The following is a 22272-nucleotide window of genomic DNA, read 5'->3' on the forward strand; positions in this document are numbered from 1 at the left end:
GGGACACATAAAGGGGCAATAAATACAAATACAAAATCCGGGGGGGGCACAAAGAGAAAGGACAAGAGGCAAAACCTGCCTTTAATGGCTCAGCACCGCGCGGGGCCCCCCCAAATCCACACCTGCCCCCCCCCCCCCAACAGCACAGGGAGGATCAAATCCTGCTTGGAGGGTCCCAATACACCCCTGGGGGGGCTGGATCCCTTTCTGGGGGCTGGATCCTTTCCTGGGGGGCTGGAGCCTTCCCTGGGGGGGTGTAAACCCCAAGAATGGGGGAGTCAGATCCTTTGGGGGGGGCTGGATTCTTCCCTGGGGGGGTTAACCTGCTCGGAGGGGCCGGATCCTGCCCCAAGGGGGGGATCAAACCCTGCTTGGAGGATCCAAATCCCATTCAGGGGGGCTGGATCCTTCCCTGGGGGAGCTGGATGCTTCCCTGGGGGGGTGTAAACCCCAAGAATGGGGGAGTCAGACCCTTCGGGGGGGGTTAACCTGCTCGCAGGGGCCGGATTCTGCCCCGAGGGGGGATCAAACCCTGCTTGGAGGATCCAAATCCTTCCCTGGGGGGGCTGGATCCTTTCCTGGTGGGTGTAAACCCCAAAAATAAGAGAGTCAGATCCTTTGAGGGGGGCTGGATTCTTCCCTGGGGGGGAGTTAACCTGCTCGCAGGGGCCGGATCCTGCCCCGAGGGGGGATCAAACCCTGTTTGGAGGGTCCAAATCCTTCCCTGGGGGGGCTGGATCCTTCCCTGGGGGGTTGGATCCTTCCCTGGGGGGTTGGATCCTTCCCTGAGGGGGGTGTAAACCCCAAGAATAGGGGAGTCAGATCCTTTGGGGGGGGCTGGATTCTTCCCTGGGGTGGGTTAACCTGCTCGGAGGGGCCGGATCCTGCCCCGAGGGGGGATCAAACCCTGCTTGGAGGATCCAAATCCCATTCAGGGGGGCCGGATCCTTCCCCGGGGGGGGTCAAATCTTTCTCTCGGGGGGGTGTTCAGGGGGTGTCACGATAGGGGAAGGCGAAAGGGTAGAGCGCGGAGTAACGGGTGTCGTGCCAGAGCAGCTTCTCCTCCAGGAAGGCGACGGCGTCGAGCGTCAGCACCAGCGTCTCGTGCTTTAACATGCTGTAAACGTTCAACCCTGGGGGGGGGCAGAGAGAAAAGGGGGGGTCAGGGAGGACCCCAAAGTTTTTAGGGGGCCCCCAGAGGGGTTTGGGGGGGAAAAGGGGTTTTTTTTTGAGGGGAGCGTGAAGGTTTGGGGGAGAAATAAGGGGTTATGGGGGGGAGAAGTAAGTTGGGGTTGGAAGTGAGGGGGTGGGGGGCAGAGTTTTTGGGGTCCCCACAGGGGTTTGGGGGGGGGGACATGAGGTTGGGGGGGAACCAGAGATTTGGGGGACAAAGACAAGGGGTTTGGGGGTGAAATGAGGAGGTTCTGGGGGGGGAAACCAGAAGGTTCTTTCTTTTCAGGGAAACCAGGAGGTTCTTGGGGGGGAAACCAGGAGGTTTTTTGGGGTGGGGGGGAACCAGGAGGTTTTTTTTTGGGGTGGGGGGGAACCAGGAGGGTTTTTTTGGGGTGGGGGGGAACCAGGAGGGTTTTTTTTGGGGTGGGGGGGAACCAGGAGGGTTTTTTTTGGGGTGGGGGGGAACCAGGAGGGTTTTTTTGGGGTGGGGGGCCAAGGTTCTCACCGACGGCCGGGATGAGGTTGATGGTTTTCAAGGCGGCCGTGGCCCTTGCGATGTTTTCCGGCGCCTCATTCCTGCGAGGAGGGAGGAAATCGGGGATCCAGCTCTGATCCCACTCCAGATCCTTCCTGCCCTCCAGCCCACGGATCCAGATCCCACTCTGGATCCTTCCTGCCTCCAGATCCCACTCTGGATCCTTCCTGCGCTCCAGCCCATGGATCCAGATCCCTCTCTGGATCCTTCCTCCCTCCAGATCCCACTCAGGATCCTTCCTCCCTCCAGATCCCACTCAGGATCCTTCCTGCCTCCAGATCCCACTCTGGATCCTTCCCACCCTCCAGCCCCTGGAACCAGATCCCACTCCGGATCCCTCCTGCCCTCCAGCCTCTGGATCCAGATCCCACTCCAGATTCTTCTTGTTCTCCAGCCCATGGATCCAGATCCCACTCTGGATTCTTCCTGCGCTCCAGCCCATGGACGCAGATCCCACTCTGGATCCTTCTTGCCCTCCAGCCCACGGATCCAGATCCCACTCTGGATCCTTCCTGCCTCCAGATCCCACTCTGGATCCTTCCTGCCTCCAGATCCCACTCTGGATCCTTCCTGCCTCCAGATCCCACTCTGGATCCTTCCTGCCCTTCAGCCCATGGATCCAGATCCCTCTCTGGATCCTTCCTGCCTCCAGATCTCACTCCGGCTCCTTCCTGCCCTCCAGCCCCTGGATCCAAATCCCACTCCAGATCCTTCCTGCCCTCCTGCCCACGGATCCAGATCCCACTCCAGATCCTTCCTGCCCTCCAGCCCTTGGATCCAAATCCCACTCCAGATTCTTCCTGCCCTCCAGCCCACGGATCCGAATCCCACTCCAGATCCTTCCTGCTCTCCAGCCCACTGAAGCTGCTCTAATCTGGATCACGGAGAGAGAGATCGAACAGAACCAACCCAAGCTCTGATCCCTCCGGAATTCCAAGCCTCCACGGTGTCCGACAGGACCCAAAAGAGGGAGGAGACCCCTAAAAGGGGGTGCAGAACCCCCTGTAAAGCGAGGCGGCCCCCCCCAGCCCCCCTTTTCCCCCCACTCACACGTCCACGATGAGCACGGAGCTGCCCCAGCGCCGATACCGCACCAGATCCAGCAGGTATTGGGGGTCGGAGGTGGGAACCTCCAGGTTGTCCACGACGTGGAGATCGTCCTGTGATGGAAAACGGGGGGAGAAGTTGAAAAGGGGGTGTCAGAGGATCCCTAAATCACCTCAAAATGTTGGGGGGACCCCCAATACCTGCATCAGCTTCACCGTAAGCGCCACCTTCAGCCCCAGCACCCGAATCTTCATGGGCAACATGTAGAAGTAGCTGGTGGGGCCGCGGGGGCCGTGGGCGACGCCACCTGCCAGGGGACACGATGGAGGGACCCTTCCCCAAAGGAAAGGGGGCCGGAGACCCCCCAAAAATAAAGGGGTTCAGTGAGGGTTGGGGGGGGGGCACTCACCGCCGCGCCAGAGCGGAGAGCGGATGCTGCCGTGCCGGGCTCGGCCCGAGCCCTTCTGGCGCCAGGGCTTGCGGCCACCCCCGCGCACCTCGGCGCGCGTCTTCACCTTGGCGTAGCTCTGGGGGGGACACGGGGACAGTGGGGGGACACGGGGACAGCGGGGGGGGCCGTAGGGGGAGAGGGACAAGGGGACGTCGCGGGGACGGGGACACGGGGACAGGGAGGTGAGGGGATCGTGGAGAGGTTGAGGGTGATAAGATGGAGATAGGGATGAGGAGATGGGGAGGGGGGTCATGGGGACATTGGGACATTGGGGGGACACAGGGACATTGGGGGGACACGGGGGGGACCATAGAGGGAGACGGACACGGGGACAGGGAGGTGAGGGGAACGTGGAGAGGTTGAGGGTGACAAGATGGAGACAGGGATGTGGAGACGGGGAGGAGGGGACATGGGGACATTGGGGGGACATGGGGACATTGGGGGGGACACAACAGGGGGACAGGGAGGAAGGGGACATGAGGACATTGAGAGAGAGGCCCCCAAACCCCCCTCAGCCCCCCAACCCCTCTCTGCCCCACCCTAAACCCCCTTCAGTCCCCCATTAATCCCCCCAGACCCCCCTTAAACCCCCCTCAGCCCCCCTTTAAACCCTCTCTGCCCCCTCGAACCCCCCTCAGACCCTCAAAACCCTCCTCAGACCCCCAAAACCCCCCTCAGACCCCCCTTAAACCCCCCTCAGACCCCCCCTTAACCCCTCTCTGGCCCCCTCAGACCCCCAAAACCCCTCTCTGCCCCCTCAACCCCCCCTCAGACCCCCCTTAAACCACTCTCAGACCCCCAAAACCCCCCTCAGACCCCCCTTAAACCCCCCTCAGACCCCCCTTAACCCCTCTCTGGCCCCCTCAGACCCCCAAAACCCCTCTCTGCCCCCTCAACCCCCCCTCAGACCCCCTTAAACCACTCTCAGACCCCAAAACCCCCCTCAGCCCCATCAAACCCCCCTCAGACCCCCAAAACCCCCCTAGAGACCTCCCTTAACCCCTCTCTGCCCCCCTCAGACCCCCAAAACCCCTCTCTGCCCCCCCTTAAACCCCCTTCAAACCCCCCTCAAACCCCTCTCTGCCCCCTCAACCCCCCTCAGACCCCCCTTAAACCACTCTCAGACCTCCAAAACCCCCCTCAGACCCCCAAAACCCCTCTCTGCCCCCCCTTAAACCCCCCTCAGCCCATCAAACCCCCCTCAGACCCCCAAAACCCCTCTCTGCCCCCCCTCAAACCCCCTCAGCCCCATCAAACCCCCCTCAGCCCCATCCCCTAGAGACCTCCCTTAACCCCTCTCTGCCCCCCCTCAGACCCCTAAAACCCCTCTCTGCCCCCCCTTATAAACCCCCCTCAGCCCCCCAAAACCCCTCTCTGCCCCCCCTTAAACCCCCCTCAGACCCCCCTCTTAAACCCCTCTCTGCCCCCCTCAGACCCCCAAAAGCCCCCCTCAAACGCCCCTCAGTCCCCCTTAAACCCCCTCTCTTGCCCCCCAAGTCCACTGGCTCCCCCCCACCCCCCCTCTCCCCCCCCTCAGCCCCCCCCTTCTCACAATCCTCTTGTAGTTGCGTTGCCACGTGGCCACCGTGTGCAGAATGTCCAGCCTGGGGGGGGGGGGGGGGGGGGACGCTCAGGGCAGAGCTCCCCCCTTTTTTGGGGGGGACCTGAGGGCTTTGGGGGGGGCCCACCTGGGGGGGACAGCGAAGACGTCGGGGTGGAGGTCAGCGAGGCCGCGGCGCTCGAGCTGGGGGCCCCGCAGCGATTCCAGCCAGGCCTGCGCGGGGGCGGCCGGGGTGGGAGGGGACGGGGACGCGGGCAGCTCCGGAGCACGGGGACAGCGGGAGAGGATCCAGCAGCGGGGGCGGCTCTGGGGATGGGGGGGACGACACACGGCCACCTCACAACCCTGAGAAGCCAGCCCTGGTGTCTCTAGCCCATGGAGAACTCATCCCAACCCATCCCTGGGGGCCCCATACCATGGAGATCCCATCCCATCCTTGGTGTCTCTATCGCATGGAGATCCCATTCCATCCATCCTCAGTGTCTCTATCCCATGGAGATCCCATCCCATCCATCCTCGGTGTCTCTATCGCATGGAGATCACATCCCATCCCATCCCTGGTTGCCCCATCCCATGGAGATCCCAGTCCATCCTCGGTGTCTCTATCGCATGGAGATCACATCCCATCCCATCCTCGGTGTCTATCTCATGGAGAACTCATCCCATCCCATCCTTGGTGTCTCTATCGCATGGAGATCACATCCCATCCTGGTGTCTATCCCATGGAGAAACTCATCCCATCCCATCCTTGGTGTCTCTATCGCATGGAGATCGCATCCCATCCCATCCCTGGTGGCCCCATCCCATGGAGATCCCATCTCATCTAATCCTTGGTGCCTCTATCACATGGAGATGACATCCCATCCCATCCTTGATGTCTCTATCGCATGGAGATCGCATCCCATCCCATCCTTGGTGCCTCTACACCATGGAGATCCCATCCCATCCCATCCCTGGTTGCCCATCCCATGGAGATCCCATCCCCTGCCATCCTTGGTGCCTCTATCGCATCGCATGGAGATCCCATCCCATCCTTAGTGTCTCTATCACATGGAGATCACATTCCATCCCATCCCTGGTGGCCCCATCCCATGGAGATCCCATCTCATCTAATCCTTGGTGCCTCTATCACATGGAGATGACATCCCATCCCATCCTTGATGTCTCTATCGCATGGAGATCGCATCCCATCCCATCCTTGGTGCCTCTACACCATGGAGATCCCATCCCATCCCATCCCTGGTTGCCCCATCCCATGGAGATCCCATCCCCTGCCATCCTTGGTGCCTCTATCGCATCGCATGGAGATCCCATCCCATCCTTAGTGTCTCTATCACATGGAGATCACATTCCATCCCATCCCTGGTGGCCCCATCCCATGGAGATCCCATCTCATCTAATCCTTGGTGCCTCTATCACATGGAGATGACATCCCATCCCATCCTTGATGTCTCTATCGCATGGAGATCGCATCCCATCCCATCCTTGGTGCCTCTACACCATGGAGATCCCATCCCATCCCTGGTGGCCCCATCCATGGAGATCCCATCCCCTGCCATCCTTGGTGCCTCTATCGCATCGCATGGAGATCCCATCCCATCCTTAGTGTCTCTATCACATGGAGATCACATTCCATCCCATCCCTGGTGGCCCCATCCCATGGAGATCCCATCCCGTCCCATCCTTGGTGTCTCTATCGCATGAAGATCACATCCCATCCCATCCCTGGTGGCCCCATCCCACGGAGATCCCATCCCATCCCTGGTGGCCTCATCCCATGGAGATCCCATCCCATCCCTGGTGGCCCCATCCCATGGAGATCCCACTCCATCCCTGGTGGCCCCCATCCCATGGAGATCTCAATCCATCCCTGGGGGCCCCCATCCCATGGAGATCCCATCCCATCCCTGGTGGCCCCATCCCATGGAGATCCCATCCCATCCCTGGTGGCCCCATCCCATGGAGATCTCAATCCATCCCATGGAGATCTCAATCCATCCCATGGAGATCTCAATCCATCCCATGGAGATCTCAATCCATCCCTGGTGGCTCCATCCCATGGAGATCCCATCCCATCCCTGGTGGCCCCATCCCATGGAGATCTCAATCCATCCCTGGTGGCCCCATCCCATGGAGATCCCATCCCATCCCTGGTGGCCCCATCCCATGGAGATCCCATCCCATCCCTGGTGGCCCCATCCCATGGAGATCTCAATCCATCCCATGGAGATCTCAATCCATCCCATGGAGATCTCAATCCATCCCTGGTGGCCCCATCCCATGGAGATCCCATCCCATCCCTGGTGGCCCCATCCCATGGGAGATCCCATCCATCCCTGGTGGCCCCATCCCATGGAGATCTCAATCCATCCCATGGAGATCTCAATCCATCCCATGGAGATCTCAATCCATCCCATGGAGATCTCAATCCATCCCATGGAGATCTCAATCCATCCCATGGAGATCTCAATCCATCCCTGGTGGTTCCATCCCATGGAGAATCCCATCCCATCCCTGGTGGCCCCATCCCATGGAGATCTCAATCCATCCCGGGTGGCCCCATCCCATGGAGATCCCACCCCATCCCTGGTGTCCCCAAACCCCCTCAGACTCACCCTTGTGGGGCTCAGTGGTCCCAACAGTCCTGGTGGCCTCGGTTGAGACCTACGGGAGGGCGACCATGAAGGGGAGGAAGAGGGCGACCATGAAGGGGGAGGAGGCCGTGGGGGATGGGAAGGAGAAGGGGGCGGCCATGTTGGGGGGGGGGGCAGCGTCCTCTTCCCCCGCGGCCCCTTCCGCCACCCCAGCTCCCCCCACGACCGCCCCGGCCGCTCTCCCCGCAGCCGCCACCTCACCCTGGCGGCCCCGGCGCGGCCCCATCCCCCGGTCAAGGCCTTGAAGGCGGCGGCGGCGGCGAGGACGCCGCGAGGCTCCGCCGCACGGATCATGGCGGGGAGGCGCGGGAAGAGGGAGCGCGCCCTGATGACGCCGCGGGGGGAGCGACGCTGCGACTCACGGGGGCGGGCGCGGAGAGGTGACGTCAGTGAGGGAGGCGCAGCGGGGTCCCGCCACGCTCGTCATGGCGGATGCAGGGAGGCCGGCGCGTGGTGATGACGTCACATGGAGCGACCTATGGGGGTGGGGGTAATGGTGGGAGGGCCCGTTCCAGCGGCGCTGCCCCTTCCCAGTGCCTCATCCCAGTAGGAATGCCCCATCCCAGTGCCTCTGCCTCATCCCCGTGCCCCATCCCAGTAGGAATGCCCCATCCCAGTGCCCCATCCCAGTGCCTCTGCCTCATCCCAGTGCCCCATCCCAGTAGGAATGCCCCACCCCAGTGCCTCTGCCTCATCCCAGTGCCCATCCCAGTAGGAATGCCCCATCCCAGTGCCTCTGCCTCATCCCCGTGCCCCATCCCAGTAGGGATGCCCCATCCCAGTGCCTCTGCCTCATCCCAGTGCCCCATCCCAGTAGGAATGCCCCATCCCAGCGCCTCATCCCAGTAGGAATGCCCCATCCCAGTGCCCCATCCCAGTAGGAATGCCCCATCCCAGTGCCTCTGCCTCATCCCCGTGCCCCATCCCAGTAGGGATGCCCCATCCCAGTGCCTCTGCCTCATCCCAGTGCCCCATCCCAGTGCCTCTGCCTCATCCCAGTGCCCCATCCCAGTAGGAATGCCCCACCCCAGTGCCTCTGCCTCATCCCAGTGCCCCATCCCAGCAGGGATGCCCCATCCCAGTGCCTCTGCCTCATCCCAGCGCCCCATCCCAGTAGGGATGCCCCATCCCAGTGCCTCTGCCTCATCCCCGTGCCCCATCCCAGTAGGAATGCCCCATCCCAGTGCCTCTGCCTCATCCCAGTGCCCCATCCCAGTAGGAATGCCCCATCCCAGTGCCCCATCCCAGTAGGAATGCTCCATCCCAGTGCCCCATCCCAGTAGGAATGCCCCATCCCAGTGCCTCTGCCCCATCCCAGTGCCCCATCCCAGTAGGAATGCCCCATCCCAGTGCCTCTTCCTAGTAGGAATGCCCCATCCCAGTGCCACTGCTTCATCCCAGTGCCCCATCCCAGTAGGGATGCCCCATCCCAGTGCCCCATAGTAGGAATGCCCCATCCCAGTGCCCCATCCCAGTTCCCCATCCCAGTAGGGATGCCCCATCCCAGTGCCCCATCCCAGTAGGAATGCTCCATCCCAGTTCCCCATCCCAGTAGGAATGCTCCATCCCAGTGCCCCATCCCAGTAGGAATGCTCCATCCCAGTGCCCCATCCCAGTAGGAATGCTCCATCCCAGTGCCCCATCCCAGTAGGGATGCCTCATCCCAGTGCCCCAACCCAGTGCCCCATCCCAGTGCCCCATCCCAATGCTGTGATTGGGAATGGGAGAGGAGGAGGCTGGATTGGGGAGGGGGGTGGGATCGGGAATGGGGGGGGTGTTGAGAAAGGGGGGAGCGGGGACTGGGAAAAAGGGGGGACTGGGAATGGGGGTTCGGATTGGGGTGCTGGGATTGGGATGGGGGTGGGATTAGGAAGGAGAGGCTGGACTGGGGAACGGGGTAGGGGTGCGACTGGGAAAAGGGGGGCTGGACTGGGAAAAGGGGGGGGCTAAATTGGGAAAAGGGGGGCTGGATTGGGAAGGGGGGGCTGGATTGGGAAACAAGGGGCTGGATTGGGAAGGGGGGGCTGGATTGGGAAAGGGGGGGCTGGATATGGAAAAGGGGGGTGGGATTGGGAAAGGGGGAGCTGGATAGGGAAAAGGGGGGGCTGGATTGGGAAACGGGGAGCTGGATAGGGAAAAGAGGGGGCTGGATTGGGAAACGGGGAGCTGGATAGGGAAAGGGGGAGCTGGATTGGGAAAGGGGGGGCTGGATAGGAAAAGGGGGGGCTGGATAGGGAAGAGGGGGGGCTTGATTAGGAAAGGGGGGCTGGATTGGGAAAACAGGGGGCTGGATTGGGGAAAACGGGGGGCTGGATTGGGAAAGGGGGGGCCTGGACAGGGAAAAGGGGGGGCTGGATTGGGAAGGGGGGGCTGGATTGGGAAAGAGGGGGCCTGGACTGGGAAAGGGGGGGCTGGATTGGGAAAGGGGGAGCTGGATTGGGAAAAGGGGGGGACCTGGATAGGGAAAAGGGGGGCTGGATTGGGAAAGGGGGAGCTGGATAGGGAAAAGGGGGAGCTGGATTGGGAAAGGGGGGGCCAGATAGGGAAAAGGGGGGTCTGGATTGGGAAAGGAGGGCCTGGATTGGGAAAGGGGGGGTCTGGACTGGGAAAGGGGGAGCTGGATTGGGAAAAGGGGGGGCTGGATATGGAACAGGGGGGTGGGATTGGGAAAGGGGGGGCTGGATAGGGAAAAGGGGGGGCTGGATTGGGAAAAGGGGGGTGGGATTGGGAAAGGAGGGGCTGGATAGGGAAAAGGGGGGCTGGATTGGGAAGGGGGGGCCTGGACTGGGAAAGGGGGAGCTGGATTGGGAAGGGGGGGCCTGGACTGGGAAAGGGGGGGCTGGATTGGGAAAAGGGGGGGCTGGATTGGGAAAGGGGGGGCCTGGACTGGGAAAGGGGGGCTGGATTTGGGAAAGGGGGGGCCTGGATAGGGAAACGGGGGGCTGGATTGGGAAAACGGGGGGCTGGATTGGGAAGGGGGGGCTGGATTGGGAAACAAGGGGCTGGATTGGGAAAGGGGGGGCTGGATTGGGAAGGGGGGGCTGGATTGGGAAACAAGGGGCTGGATTGGGAAGGGGGGCCTGGATTGGGAAAAGGGGGGGCTGGATTGGGAAGGGGGGGTCCTGGATAGGGAAACGAGGGGCTGGATTGGGAAAGGGGGGGCCTGGACTGGAAAAGGGGGAGCTGGATTGGGAAAGGGGGGGCCTGGACTGGGAAAGGGGGAGCTGGATTGGGAAGGGGGGGCCTGGATAGGGAAACGAGGGGCTGGATTGGGAAAGGGGGGGCCTGGACTGGAAAAGGGGGAGCTGGATTGGGAAAGTGGGGGCCTGGACTGGGAAAGGGGGGCTGGACTGGGAAAGGGGGGGCCTAGATAGGGAAGAGGGGGGGCTTGATTAGGAAAGGGGGGCTGGATTGGGAAAACAGGGGGCTGGATTGGGAAAACGGGGGGCTGGATTGGGAAAACAGGGGGCTGGATTGGGAAAACGGGGGGCTGGATTGGGAAAGGGGGGTGGGATTGGGAAGGGGGGGCTGGATTGGGAAAGGGGGGCCTGGATTGGGAAAACGGGGGGCCTGGATTGGGAAAGGGGGGGCTGGATTGGGAAAAGGGGGAGCTGGATTGGGAAAGGGGGGGGCTGGATTGGGAAACGAGGGGCTGGATTGGGAAAAGGGGGGGCTGGATTGGGAAAGGGGGGGTCCTGGATAGGGAAATGAGGGGCTGGATTGGGAAAGGGGGGGCCTGGACTGGGAAAGGGGGAGCTGGATTGGGAAGGGGGGGTCCTGGATAGGGAAACGAGGGGCTGGATTGGGAAAGGGGGGGCCTGGACTGGGAAAAGGGGGGGTTGGCTTGCGAACTGGCCCCCCCGGCCCATCTGCTCGGCCTCTCCTCCCACCCCACATCCGGCTGGCGCGAGCCGGGGGGTCCCGGAGGGAAAGGCTGGAATCTTGGGCTGGGGGGGAGGCCGCCCTCCCTCCCCCCCACAGCGAAATCTGGGGCCCCGGCCTCCGATTCCAGCCCCCAAAACGGGGGTCGCTGGAGAGTTGGGGGGGACAAAATGGGGGGCCCTGAGGGGACAAAGGGGGGAGACCTGAGGGGACAAAATGGGGGGCCCTGAAGGGACAAACAGGGGAGACCTGAGGGGACAAAGGGGGGAGGCCATAGGGACAAAATGGGGGGCCCTGAGGGGACAAAGGGGAGAGCTCTGAGGGGACAAAGTGGGGTGACCAGAGGAACAAAGTGGGGTGCCCATAGGGACAAAAGGGGGGCCCTGAGCTACAAAGGGGGGAGCTCTGAGGGGACAAAGTGGGGAGCCCTGAGGGGACAAAATGGGGGGCCCTGAGGGGACAAAGTGGGGAGCCCTGAGGGGACAAAATGGGGGGCCCTGAGGGGACAAAATGGGGTGACCTGAGGGACAAAATGGGGGGCCCTGAGAGGACAAAGGGTGGTGACCTGAGGGGACAAATGGGGGAGCTCTGAGGGGACATAGTGGGGAGCCCTGAGGGGACATAGTGGGGAGCCCTATAGGGGACATAGTGGGGAGTCCTGAGGGGACAAAGTGGGGTGCCCATAGGGACAAAATGGGGAGACCTGAGGGGACAAAGGGGGGTGCCCATAGGGACAAAGTGGGGTGCCCATAGGGACAAAATGGGGGGCCCTGAGGGACAAAATGGGGGGCCCTGAAAGGACAAAATGGGGAGCCCTGAGGGGACAAAATGAGGAGACCTGAGGGGACAAAGTGGGGGGCCCTGAGGGACAAAATGGGGGGCCCTGAGGGGACAAAGGGGGGAGCCCTGAGGGACAAAATGGGGTGACCAGAGGGACAAAATGGGGTGACCAGGGGGACAAAATGGGGTGACCTGAGGGACAAAATGGGGGGCCCTGAGGGGACAAAATGGGGGGCCCTGAGGGAATAAAATGGGGTGACCTGAGGGGACAAAATGGGGGGCCCTGAGGGGACAAAGGGGGGAGGCCATAGGGACAAAATGGGGGGCCCTGAAGGGACAAACAGGGGAGACCTGAGGGGACAAAGTGGGGTGCCCATAGGGACAAAGTGGGGTGACCTGAGGGGACAAAGTGGGGTGCCCATAGGGGACAAAGGGGGGTGACCTGAGGGCACAAAGTGAGCTGTCCTGAGGGGACAAGATGGGGTGACCTGAGGGACAAAGTGGGGTGCCCATAGGGACAAAAGGGGGGCCCTGAGCTACAAAGGGGGGAGCTCTGAGGGGACAAAGTGGGGAGCCCTGAGGGGACAAAATGGGGGGCCCTGAGGGACAAAATGGGGAGCCCTGAGGGGACAAAGTCGGGAGCCCTGAGGGGACAAAATGGGGGGCCCTGAGGGAATAAAATGGGGTGACCTGAGGGGACAGAGGGGGGAGCCCTGAGGGGACAAAATGGGGTGCCCCGAGGGGACAAAGGGGGGAGACTTGAGGGGACAAAGTGGGGGGCCCTGAGGGGACAAAATGGGGGGCCCGGAGGGAATAAAATGGGGTGACCTGAGGGGACAAAATGGGGGGCCCTGAGGGAATAAAATGGGGTGACCTGAGGGAACAAAATGGGGGGCCCTGAGGGAATAAAATGGGGTGACCTGAGGGGACAAAATGGGGGGCCCTGAGGGAATAAAATGGGGTGACCTGAGGGGACAAAGGGGGGAGCCCTGAGGGACAAAACGGGGCACCCTGAGGGGACAAAATGGGGAGCCCTGAGAGGACAAAGTGGGGAACCCTATATGGGGCAAAGCACCCCATGTCCCCCCCCCAGCACCCTGTGCCACGTCACCCCACCCCAGCCTGTGTCCCCCCGTGTCCCCCCCCCGCCCCGTCCCCCCCTGTCCCCCCCCCCCCCCCCGCCTCCCAGGCCGTGTCCCCCCTGTCCCCGCACCATCTGCTGCCGCCCCCGCTCTGACCCCGGGCTAAGCTCGGCTGCCCCTGATCCAATTTGCTCCGTGTCGCCCGCGCTCGGATATTTCGGGATCGAGAGGGTGACCCCGAGGGGGGGAGAGGAGACAGATCCGGCCTGGGACACCCTCCTCCCAGCTCCTGGTCCCGGGATGGATCCCAGTTCAGGATCCCGGTTCGGAATCTCGGTTCAGGTTCCCAGTTCAGGCTCCCAGTCTGCATCCCAGGAGAGAAACCCAGTTCAGGATCCCAGTTCAGGATCCCCGTTCAGGATCCCAGTTCAGGATCCCCATTCAGGCTCCTGGTGTGGATCCCAGTGCAGATCCCAGCTCAGGATCCCAGTTTGGGCTCCCGTTGTGGATCCTGGTGCAGATCCCAGTGCAGATTCCAGTTCAGGATCCCAGCGCAGATCCTGGTTCAGACTCCCAGTTCAGGATCCCAGTTCAGGATCCTGGTGCAGGATCCCCATTCAGGCTCCTGGTGTGGATCCCAGTGCGGATCCCAGTTCAGGATCCCAGTGTGGATCCCGGTGCACATCCTAGTTCAGGATCCCAGTGCAGATCCCAGTTCAGGCTCCTGGGTTGGGCTCCTGTTGTGGATCCTGGTGCAGATCCCAGTGCAGATTCCAGTTCAGGATCCCAGTGCAGATCCCGGTTCAGGCTCCCGGTTCAGGCTCCCAGTTTGGGCTCCCATTGTGGATCCCAGTGCAGATCCCAGTGCAGATTCCAGTTCAGGCTCCCGGTTCAGGCTCCCAGTTCAGGCTCCCAGTGTGGATCCCAGTTTGGGCTCCCAGTTCAGGCTTCCACTGTGGATCCCGGTGCAGATTCCAGTTCAGGCTCCCAGTTCAGGCTCCCAGTTCAGGATCCCAGTTCAGGCTCCCAGTTCGGACTTCCATTGTGGATCCCAGCGCAGATTCCAGTTCAGGATCCCAGTGCATATCCTGGTTCAGGCTCCCAGTTCAGGCTCCCGGTTCAGGATCCCAGTGTGGATCCAGTTCAGGCTCCCAGTTCGGGCTTCTGTTGTGGATCCCAGTGCAGATCCCAGTGTTGATTCCAGTTCAGGCTCCCGTTGTGGATCCCACCACGGATCCCGGTTCAGGCTCCCAGTTCAGGCTCCCGGTGCGGATCCCAGTTCAGGATCCCAGTGCAGGATCCCAGTGTGGATCCCAGTGCAGATTCCAATGTAGATTCCAGTTCAGGCTCCTGGTGCAGATCCCAGTGCGGATCCCAGTTCAGGCTCCCAGTTTGGGCTCCCAGTATGGATCCCACCGTGGATCCTGGTTCAGGCTCCCAGTTCAGGATCCTAGTGCAGATCCCAGTGCGAATCCCAGTTCAGGCTCCCAGTTCAGGCTCCCAGTGTGGATCCTGGTTCAGACCCCCAGCTCAGGATCCTGGTGCAGATCCCAGTGTGGATCCCAGTTCAGGCTCCCAGTTTGGGCTCCCGTTATGGATCCCACTGTGGATCCTGGTTCAGGCTCCCGGTGCAGATCCCAGTGTGGATCCCAGTTCAGGCTCCCAGTTTGGGCTCCCGTTATGGATCCCAGTGCGAATCCCAGTTCAGGCTCCCAGTGTGGATCCTGGTTCAGACCCCCAGCTCAGGATCCTGGTGCAGATCCCAGTGTGGATCCCACCGTGGATCCCAGTTCAGGCTCCCAGTTCAGGATCCTGGTGCAGATCCCGTTTCGGGCTTCTGGTTCAGGCTCCCAGTTGGGGCTCCCGGTGCGGATCCCAGTGTGGATCCCAGTTCAGGCTCCCAGTTCAGGCTCCCATTATGGATCCCACCATGGATCCCAGTTCAGGCTCCCATTGTGGATCCCACCATGGATCCCAGTTCAGGCTCCCAGTTCAGGTTCCGAGGGTCCCTGCCCCCCCCTCCCCTGGCTCGGGGGTCCCGGTACGTGGGGGGGTGGGGATGGGGATGGGGACCGGGGGTCCCGGTACGTGGTGGGGGGAGGGGGACCGGGGGTCCCGGTACGTGGGGGGGGTGGATGGGGACCGGGGGTCCCGGTAGCACGGGGAGCGAGGGATCCAGGGTCCCGGTGGATCCCGTAGGGGCGGGTCCCGGTCCAACGAGGAGCGAGGGATCCCGGGGGTTCCCCCGGGGGGGGGGTGGTTCCCGGGGATCTCGGGGCGGAGGGGAGCGAGGGGGTCCCGGTAGAACGGGGGGTGGGGGGGGGGGGGGGAGGGCAGGCGCGTGCCGGGGGTCCCGGGGCGGAGGGGAGCGGGGGGCGGGGCCCCGGGCCCGGGTGCGGCTGCGCACGAGCCCCGGGCGGCGGCTGCGAGCGGCGGGACCGGGGCTGGGACGGGACCGGGAGGTACCGGGGCCGGGAGAGACCGGGAGGGACCGGGACCGGGACCGGGAGGGAACGGGAGGGACCGGGACTGGGGCCGGGAGAGACCGGGGCTGGGACCGAGACCGAGACCAGGAGAGACCGGGAGGGACCGAGACCGGGGCCGGGAGAGACCGGGGCTGGGATCGGGAACGGGACCGGGAGAGACCGGGGCTGGGACCGAGACCGGGTCCGGGAACGGGAGAGACCGGGAGGGACCGGGAACGGGACGGGACCGGGGCCGGGAACGGGAACGGGAGGGAACGGGGCTGGGACGGGACCGGGACCGGGGGGGACCGGGAGGGACCGGGGCTGGGACCGAGACCGAGACCGGGGCCGGGAGAGACCGGGAGGGACCGGGAACGGAACGGGACGGGACCGGGAGGGAACGGGAACGAGACCGGGGCCGGGACGGGACCGGGGCTGGGATCGGGACCGGGACCGGGACGGGACCGGGAGGTCCTGGGAGGGACCGGGAGGGAACGGGGCTGGGACGGGACCGGGACCGGGAGGGACCGGGAGAGACCGAGACCGGGACCGGGAGAGACCGGGAGGGACCGGGAACGGGACGGGACGGGACCGGGACCGGGACCGGGAGGGACCAGGGCTGGGACCGGGAGGGACTGGGAGGGAACGGGACCGGGGCTGGGATCGGGACCGGGAGAGACCGGGACGGATCGAGACCGGGAGAGACCGGGAACGGGACGGGACCGGGAGGGAATGGGGCTGGGATCGGGAACGGCACCGGGAGAGACCGGGGCTGGAACGGGACCGGGAGGGACTGGGAGGGACCGGGGCTGGGATTGGGACCGGGAGAGACCGGGAACGGCACGGGACCGGGAGGTACCGGGAGGGAACGGGACCGGGAGAGACCGGGGCTGGAACGGGACCAGGAGGTACTGGGAGAGACCGGGGCTGGGACCGGGACGGTACCGGGAGGTTCCAGGAGGGACCGGGACCGGGAGAGACCAGGACCTGCACCGGGGCTGAGATGGGACTGGGATGGGACTGGGACCGGGGCTGGATGGGACCGGGAGGGACTGGGACTGGGATCAGGACTGGGAGGACTGGGAGGCACCAGGACTGGGATTGGGAGAGACCGGGAGGCACCGTGAATGGAACCGGGACTGCGACTGGGATCGGGAGGCTCCGGGACCGGGACTGGGAGGCACTGGGTGGGACTGGGAGAGCCTGGGAGGCACCGGGAGCAGGACTGGGAGGCAACGGAGGGCTCTGAGACCACCATCAGGACTGGGAGGGACTGGGAGGCACTGGGATGCTCCAAGACCGGGAGGCACCAAGACCACGATTGGCACCGGGACTGGGAGGGCCCGGGAGGCACCAGGCCCAGGACTGGGATTAGGAAGCTCTGGAACCAGGACTGGGAGATACTGGGAGAACTGGGAGGCCTAGAGACCAGGACCAGGAGCGATCCTGGGGGTCCCATCCCTAACTGGGAAGGAGGAGACACGATACTGGGGGGGCTTCCAACCCCTTGTAGAAGCCCCTCAGCAGCCCCCACCCCACGTCCGTCTGTGTCCCCTCCTAAGCTGGGTTGAGCTCACCTGGCGGTGTCACCTCCAGCCGCCCCCATGTCCCCGCGGAGGTGGCAGGATGGTCCCCCCCAGGTGCTCCTGTCACCTCGGAGCTTGCGGCTCTGATCTCTTCGCCACCAGGATTTCCTTTTTGAGTCATTTCTGGTGCGGATGCGGCGCCACTGGACCTGACGTCTCCTCACCCAACCAGCCGCGTCACCCAGAGGTGCACTTGGCGCTGACGCCCACCCCGTTTCTTCTCCCTCCCCGCAGGTCTCCGCAGCCCGGGAACGCCGGCACCATGTCCTAGCGGCTCTGAGGTCGGTGGGAGGAACCGGCGAGGAACCATGGGGAGCATCTACAAGGAGTATTTCAACACAGAGAAGATCCGGGAGCACTACAACTACACCAAGGAAGGCTCGGAAACGTCCCCCACCACCTCCCGTTGGGTGGTGTCCATCCTCATCGTCGTCTTGTGCTGCTTCATCGTCTTGGAGAACCTCCTGGTCCTCATCTCCGTTTGCCGCAACAAGAAATTCCACTCGGCCATGTACATCTTCATCGGGAATTTGGCTTTCTCCGACCTCTTGGCCGGCTTGGCCTTCATGGCCAACATCTTGCTCTCCGGAGCCACCACCTTCAACCTAACTCCGGTGCAGTGGTTCGTGCGGGAAGGCACGGCCTTCGCCACGCTGGCCGCTTCCGTCTTCAGCTTGTTGGCCATCGCCATCGAGCGCCACGTGGCCATCACCAAGGTCAAGGTCTACAGCAGCGACAAGAACTGCCGGATGGTGCTGCTCATCGGAGCTTGTTGGGTCATCGCCGCCGCCATCGGGAGCCTCCCCATCATGGGCTGGGAACTGCATGAGCGACCTGGGCGACTGCTCCACCGTCCTCCCCCTCTACTCCAAACGCTACCTCCTCTTCGTCATCACCATCTTCACCCTCATCCTCCTCGCCATCGTCGGCCTCTACAGCCGCATCTACTGCATCGTCCGCTCCAGCCACGCCGAGATCGCCACCGCCCAGACCTTGGCTTTGCTCAAGACGGTCACCATCGTCTTGGGAGCCTTCATCGTCTGCTGGTTGCGGCCTTCATCATCCTCCTCATGGACGCATCTTGCCCCGTCCGAGCGTGCCGCGTCCTTTATAAGGCCAACTACTTCTTCGCCTTCGCCACGCTCAACTCGGCCGCCAACCCCATCATCTACACCCTTCGGAGCAAGGACATGCGCCGCGAGTTCCTGCGGGTGCTGTGCTGCTGCGGCGCCGGGCGGCGGGATCAACCCTCCGGCCGCTGCGGCCTCCCGCTCCGGACCTCCAGCTCCTTGGAGCGCTGCACCCCGAAATACGAGCTCCCCACCTCGCCCATCACCCGCGACTGCACCACCTCCGTTTAGGAGGTCCCGGTTCCTCCGCGGTTGTCCCAACGGTTGCCCCGGGGCTGGGAAAACGGTACGAAGGGAGCGGAATTTTGGGGGGGGGGGGGGCGGCGTTCCAGGTACGGATGGACCAGGCGTCTTCGTCCCAGAGCGTTGTCTTCCTCCTCTTCTGGGCATCCCTTCTTGCAGCCCGTGGCTGCTGGTACGATGATGGGGATGCTCCAGCTTGGGTTGGTGCTTCTCCAACCGGGAACGCCGTAACCGGGACAGCGAGCCAAGGGGAATGGGCGTCATTCCAAGTACGGATGGACCACATGCCTTCATCCCAGAGCATCCTCTTCCTCTGGACGTCGCTCCCTACGTCCTATGGTTGATGGCAACGATGATGGGGATCCACCAGCTTGGCTTGGTGCTGCTCCAACCGGGAACGCCGTAACCGGGACAGCGAGCCAAGGGGAATGGGCGTCATTGGGAATGGGCATCCAAGTATGGATGGACCACATGCCTTCATCCCAGAGCATCCTCTTCCTCTGGACATCGCTCCCTACATCCTATGGTTGATGGTATTGATGGTGTAGATGCTCCAGCTTGGGTTGGTGCTGCTCCAACCAGGAATGCCGTAACCGGGACAGCGAGCCGAGGGGAATGGGCGTCATTCCAGGTACGGATGGACCACGTGCCTTCATCCCAGAGCATCCTCTTCCTCTGGACGTCGCTCCCTACATCCTATGGTTGATGGTAACGATGGTGGAGATGCTCCAGCTTGGGTTGGTGCTGCTCCAACCGGGAACGCTGTAACCGGGACAGCGAGCCAAGGGGAATGGGCGTCATTGGGAATGGGCATCCAAGTATGGATGGACCACATGCCTTCATCCCAGAGCATCCTCTTCCTCTGGACGTCGCTCCCTACGTCCTATGATTGATGGTATTGATGGTGGAGATGCTCCAGCTTGGGTTGGTGCTGCTCCAACCGGGAACGCCGTAACCGGGACAGCAAGCTGAGGTGAATGGGCATCACTCCAAGTATGGATGGACCACATGCCTTCATCCCAGAGCATCCTCTTCCTCTGGACGTCGCTCCCTACGTCCTATGGTTGATGGTATTGATGGTGGAGATGCTCCAGCTTGGGTTGGTGCTGCTCCAACCGGGAATGCTGTAACTGGACAGCGAGCCGAGGGGTATGGGTGTCATTCCAAGTACGGATGGACCACGTGCCTTCATCCCAGAGCATCCTCTTCCTCTGGACGTCGCTCCCTACATCCTATGGTTGATGGTATTGATGGTGTAGATGCTCCAGCTTGGCTTGGTGCTTCTCCAACCGGGAACGCCGTAACCAGGACAGCGAGCCGAGGGGAATGGGCGTCATTCCAAGTACGGATGGACCACGTGCCTTCATCCCAGAGCATCCTCTTCCTCTGGACGTCACTCCCTACATCCTATGATTGATGGTATTGATGGTGGAGATGCTCCAGCTTGGCTTGGTGCTGCTCCAACCAGGAATGCCGTAACCGGGACAGCAAGCTGAGGGGAATGGGCATCACTCCAAGTATGGATGGACCACGTGCCTTCATCCCAGAGCATCCTCTTCCTCTGGATGTCTCTCCCTACAGTCTATGGTTGATGGTAACGATGATGATGATGATGATGATGATGATGATGATGATGATGCTCCAGCTTGGCTTGGTGCTGCTCCAAGGGGGAACGCCGTAACCGGAATGGTTGGGAGCAGGGTTGGGCGCCCTTCCAGGTACGAACGGACCGTGCACCTTCATCCCAGAGCATCGTCTTCCTCCGCCTCCTCCTCCTCCTCCTCCTCCTCCTCCTCTGGGCATCCTTTCCCGCATCCCCGGGCGGGGTGGTGGCACCGCTGCCGGCCACACGCGTGTTGCGTGTTGCTCTTCCCACGCCCTCCCCGAGCCCCGCGGCGACGGGGGGACCAGTCGGACGAGTCTTGGGGCTCCTCCCTTGCGCCCCGATTCCCTGCGGGGGCCACGCTTGGCGCCAGTGGGCAAATCCCGGGGCCCCCCACCCCCCACCCCCCCGTAGGGATTTTTTTTTTTTGGGGTGGGGGGGGAAACTCCAACCGCGGCTCCAACCTTGGATTTGCCAGGAAAACCAGCCTCGGGGGGGGGGGGGAAACGGGGATGAGGACCCCCCCCGAATCCTCCAGGTTGGCTCCAGGGTCCTCGCCGCGTGCTGGCGCGCGGAGAAAATCAAGGGGGGGGTCTCCATCCTTATAACCCCCCCCTTATCTCTTCCCCCCCCCCAGGATCCCCCTATATCCCTGTGACCACCCCTGGAGCCACCTCATCCCTTGACCCCCCCAAACAAGGACCCCAACCCCATCCCTGTTACCCCCCCCCCATTGTCCCCCCCCCCCCCCAAGTTGTATTAAAAGGGAGATTTTCAACCTGCCTCCACCTCCTTCCCAACTTGGGGTGGGGGGGCACGTCCCCCCCCTTCCCTGGGGGGGGGGGGTTGGGGGGGGACAGAGCTGAGGGAGTCACTGAAAATAGGGGGGGGTCACAGGGAATGAGGGGGGGCCTGGGTATGGGGTGGAGCACTGGGTGGGGGTCATAGGGATGGGGGTGTCACTGGAAATGGGGGGGGTCACAGGGATTGGAGGGGCCACAGGGATGGGGGGGTGTCACTGGAAATGGGGGGGGGCCACAGGGATTGGGGGGGGCCTGGGGGGGTCACAGGGATTTTGGGGGGTCTGAGGAGGGGCTTGGAATGGGGGGGCACGGGGGGGTCTGAGAATAAGGGGGACTGCAGGGGGGGTCTGGGAATGGAGGGCACTGGGAATGGGGGGTCACAGGGATTGGGGGGGCTGGGAATGGGGGTCACTGGGGGTCACAGGGATTGGGGGGCTGGGAATAGGGGGGTCACAGGGATTGGGGGGCTTGGCAAAGGGGCTTGGGAATGGGGGGGTCATGGGGCTGGGAGGGGGGGCTGGGAATGGGGGGGGGCTGGTGGGGTCATGGGGCTGAGGGGGGTCTGGGGGGGTCACAGAGATTGGGGGCATCTGGGAATGGGGGGGACCTGGAATGGGGGGGCCTGGGAATGGGGGGGGGGGGTTAGAGGGATTGGGGGGGCTGGGAATGGGGGGGTCACAGGGATGGGAGGGGCTTGGGGACAGGACTGGGAATGGGGGGGCACTGGAATCGGGGGGCAGTGGGGGGGTGTCACAGGGATGGGGGGCTGGGAATGGGGGGGGTCTGGGAATAGGGGGGTCACAGGGATTGGGGGGGGCTTGGCAAAGGGATTGGAATGGGGGGTCTGGGAATGGGGGGGATTGGGAATGGGGGGGTGGTCACAGAGATTGGGGGCATCTGGGAATGGGGGGGCCTGAGGGGGAGCTGGACATGGGGGGGCCTGGGAATGGGGGGGGCACTGAGGGGGTGACAGGGATTGGGGGGGGTCAGAGGGCTTGGGGGGGCTGGGAATGGGAGGGACACGGGGATGGGGGGTGTCACTGGAAATGGGGGGGTCAGAGGGATTGGGGGGGCTGGGAATGGGGGGGGATGGACCAGGAATGGGGGGGCACTGGGAGGGTCACGGGGATTTTGGGGGGGGGGGGGGGGGGTCACACGGCGCCGCGGCCTCGACCGCAGGCGCTTCCCTCGCCGCCGGCTTTGGGGAAGCCGTGGGCTGCGTGGGAGGGGAACTGGGGGGGCCACGTGTACCCCTCCCCCCCCCCCCCATCACCCTC

The 22272-nt window shown here is 63.3% G+C and overlaps 3 protein-coding genes across 3 annotated transcripts; 1 reads left to right on the plus strand and 2 right to left on the minus strand.

Annotated features, from left to right (window-relative positions):
* Nucleotides 1-55: 55 nt before the first annotated feature.
* MRPL4 (mitochondrial ribosomal protein L4) lies at nucleotides 56-7715 on the minus strand. The gene is made up of 9 exons (XM_069881534.1): nucleotides 7618-7715; nucleotides 7383-7431; nucleotides 4895-5073; nucleotides 4759-4810; nucleotides 3165-3282; nucleotides 2956-3062; nucleotides 2759-2868; nucleotides 1679-1749; nucleotides 56-1133 (listed from the first exon to the last, which is right to left on the minus strand). Exons 1-9 carry the CDS (start codon nucleotides 7713-7715, stop codon nucleotides 988-990), a joined length of 930 nt encoding a protein of 309 aa, XP_069737635.1. The 3' UTR covers nucleotides 56-987.
* A 7870-nt stretch (nucleotides 7716-15585) lies between these two features.
* S1PR2 (sphingosine-1-phosphate receptor 2) lies at nucleotides 15586-20947 on the plus strand. Its single transcript, XM_069881515.1, is given in 4 exon segments — nucleotides 15586-15627; nucleotides 17451-18034; nucleotides 18036-18264; nucleotides 18267-20947. Coding segments are annotated over 3 exon segments (1050 nt in total). The 5' UTR covers nucleotides 15586-15627; nucleotides 17451-17524; the 3' UTR covers nucleotides 18578-20947.
* Nucleotides 15653-17526, minus strand: LOC138734002 (uncharacterized; the record flags this gene model as incomplete). Its single annotated transcript, XM_069881535.1, has 3 exons — nucleotides 17398-17526; nucleotides 16245-16875; nucleotides 15653-16065 (listed from the first exon to the last, which is right to left on the minus strand). Coding segments are annotated over exons 1-3 (1173 nt in total), but the record flags the coding sequence as incomplete, so codon positions are not given.
* Nucleotides 20948-22272: the final 1325 nt, after the last annotated feature.

This window comes from Phaenicophaeus curvirostris, unplaced genomic scaffold, assembly GCF_032191515.1.
Source record: "Phaenicophaeus curvirostris isolate KB17595 unplaced genomic scaffold, BPBGC_Pcur_1.0 scaffold_51, whole genome shotgun sequence".
Classification (NCBI taxonomy): Eukaryota; Metazoa; Chordata; class Aves; order Cuculiformes; family Cuculidae; genus Phaenicophaeus; species Phaenicophaeus curvirostris.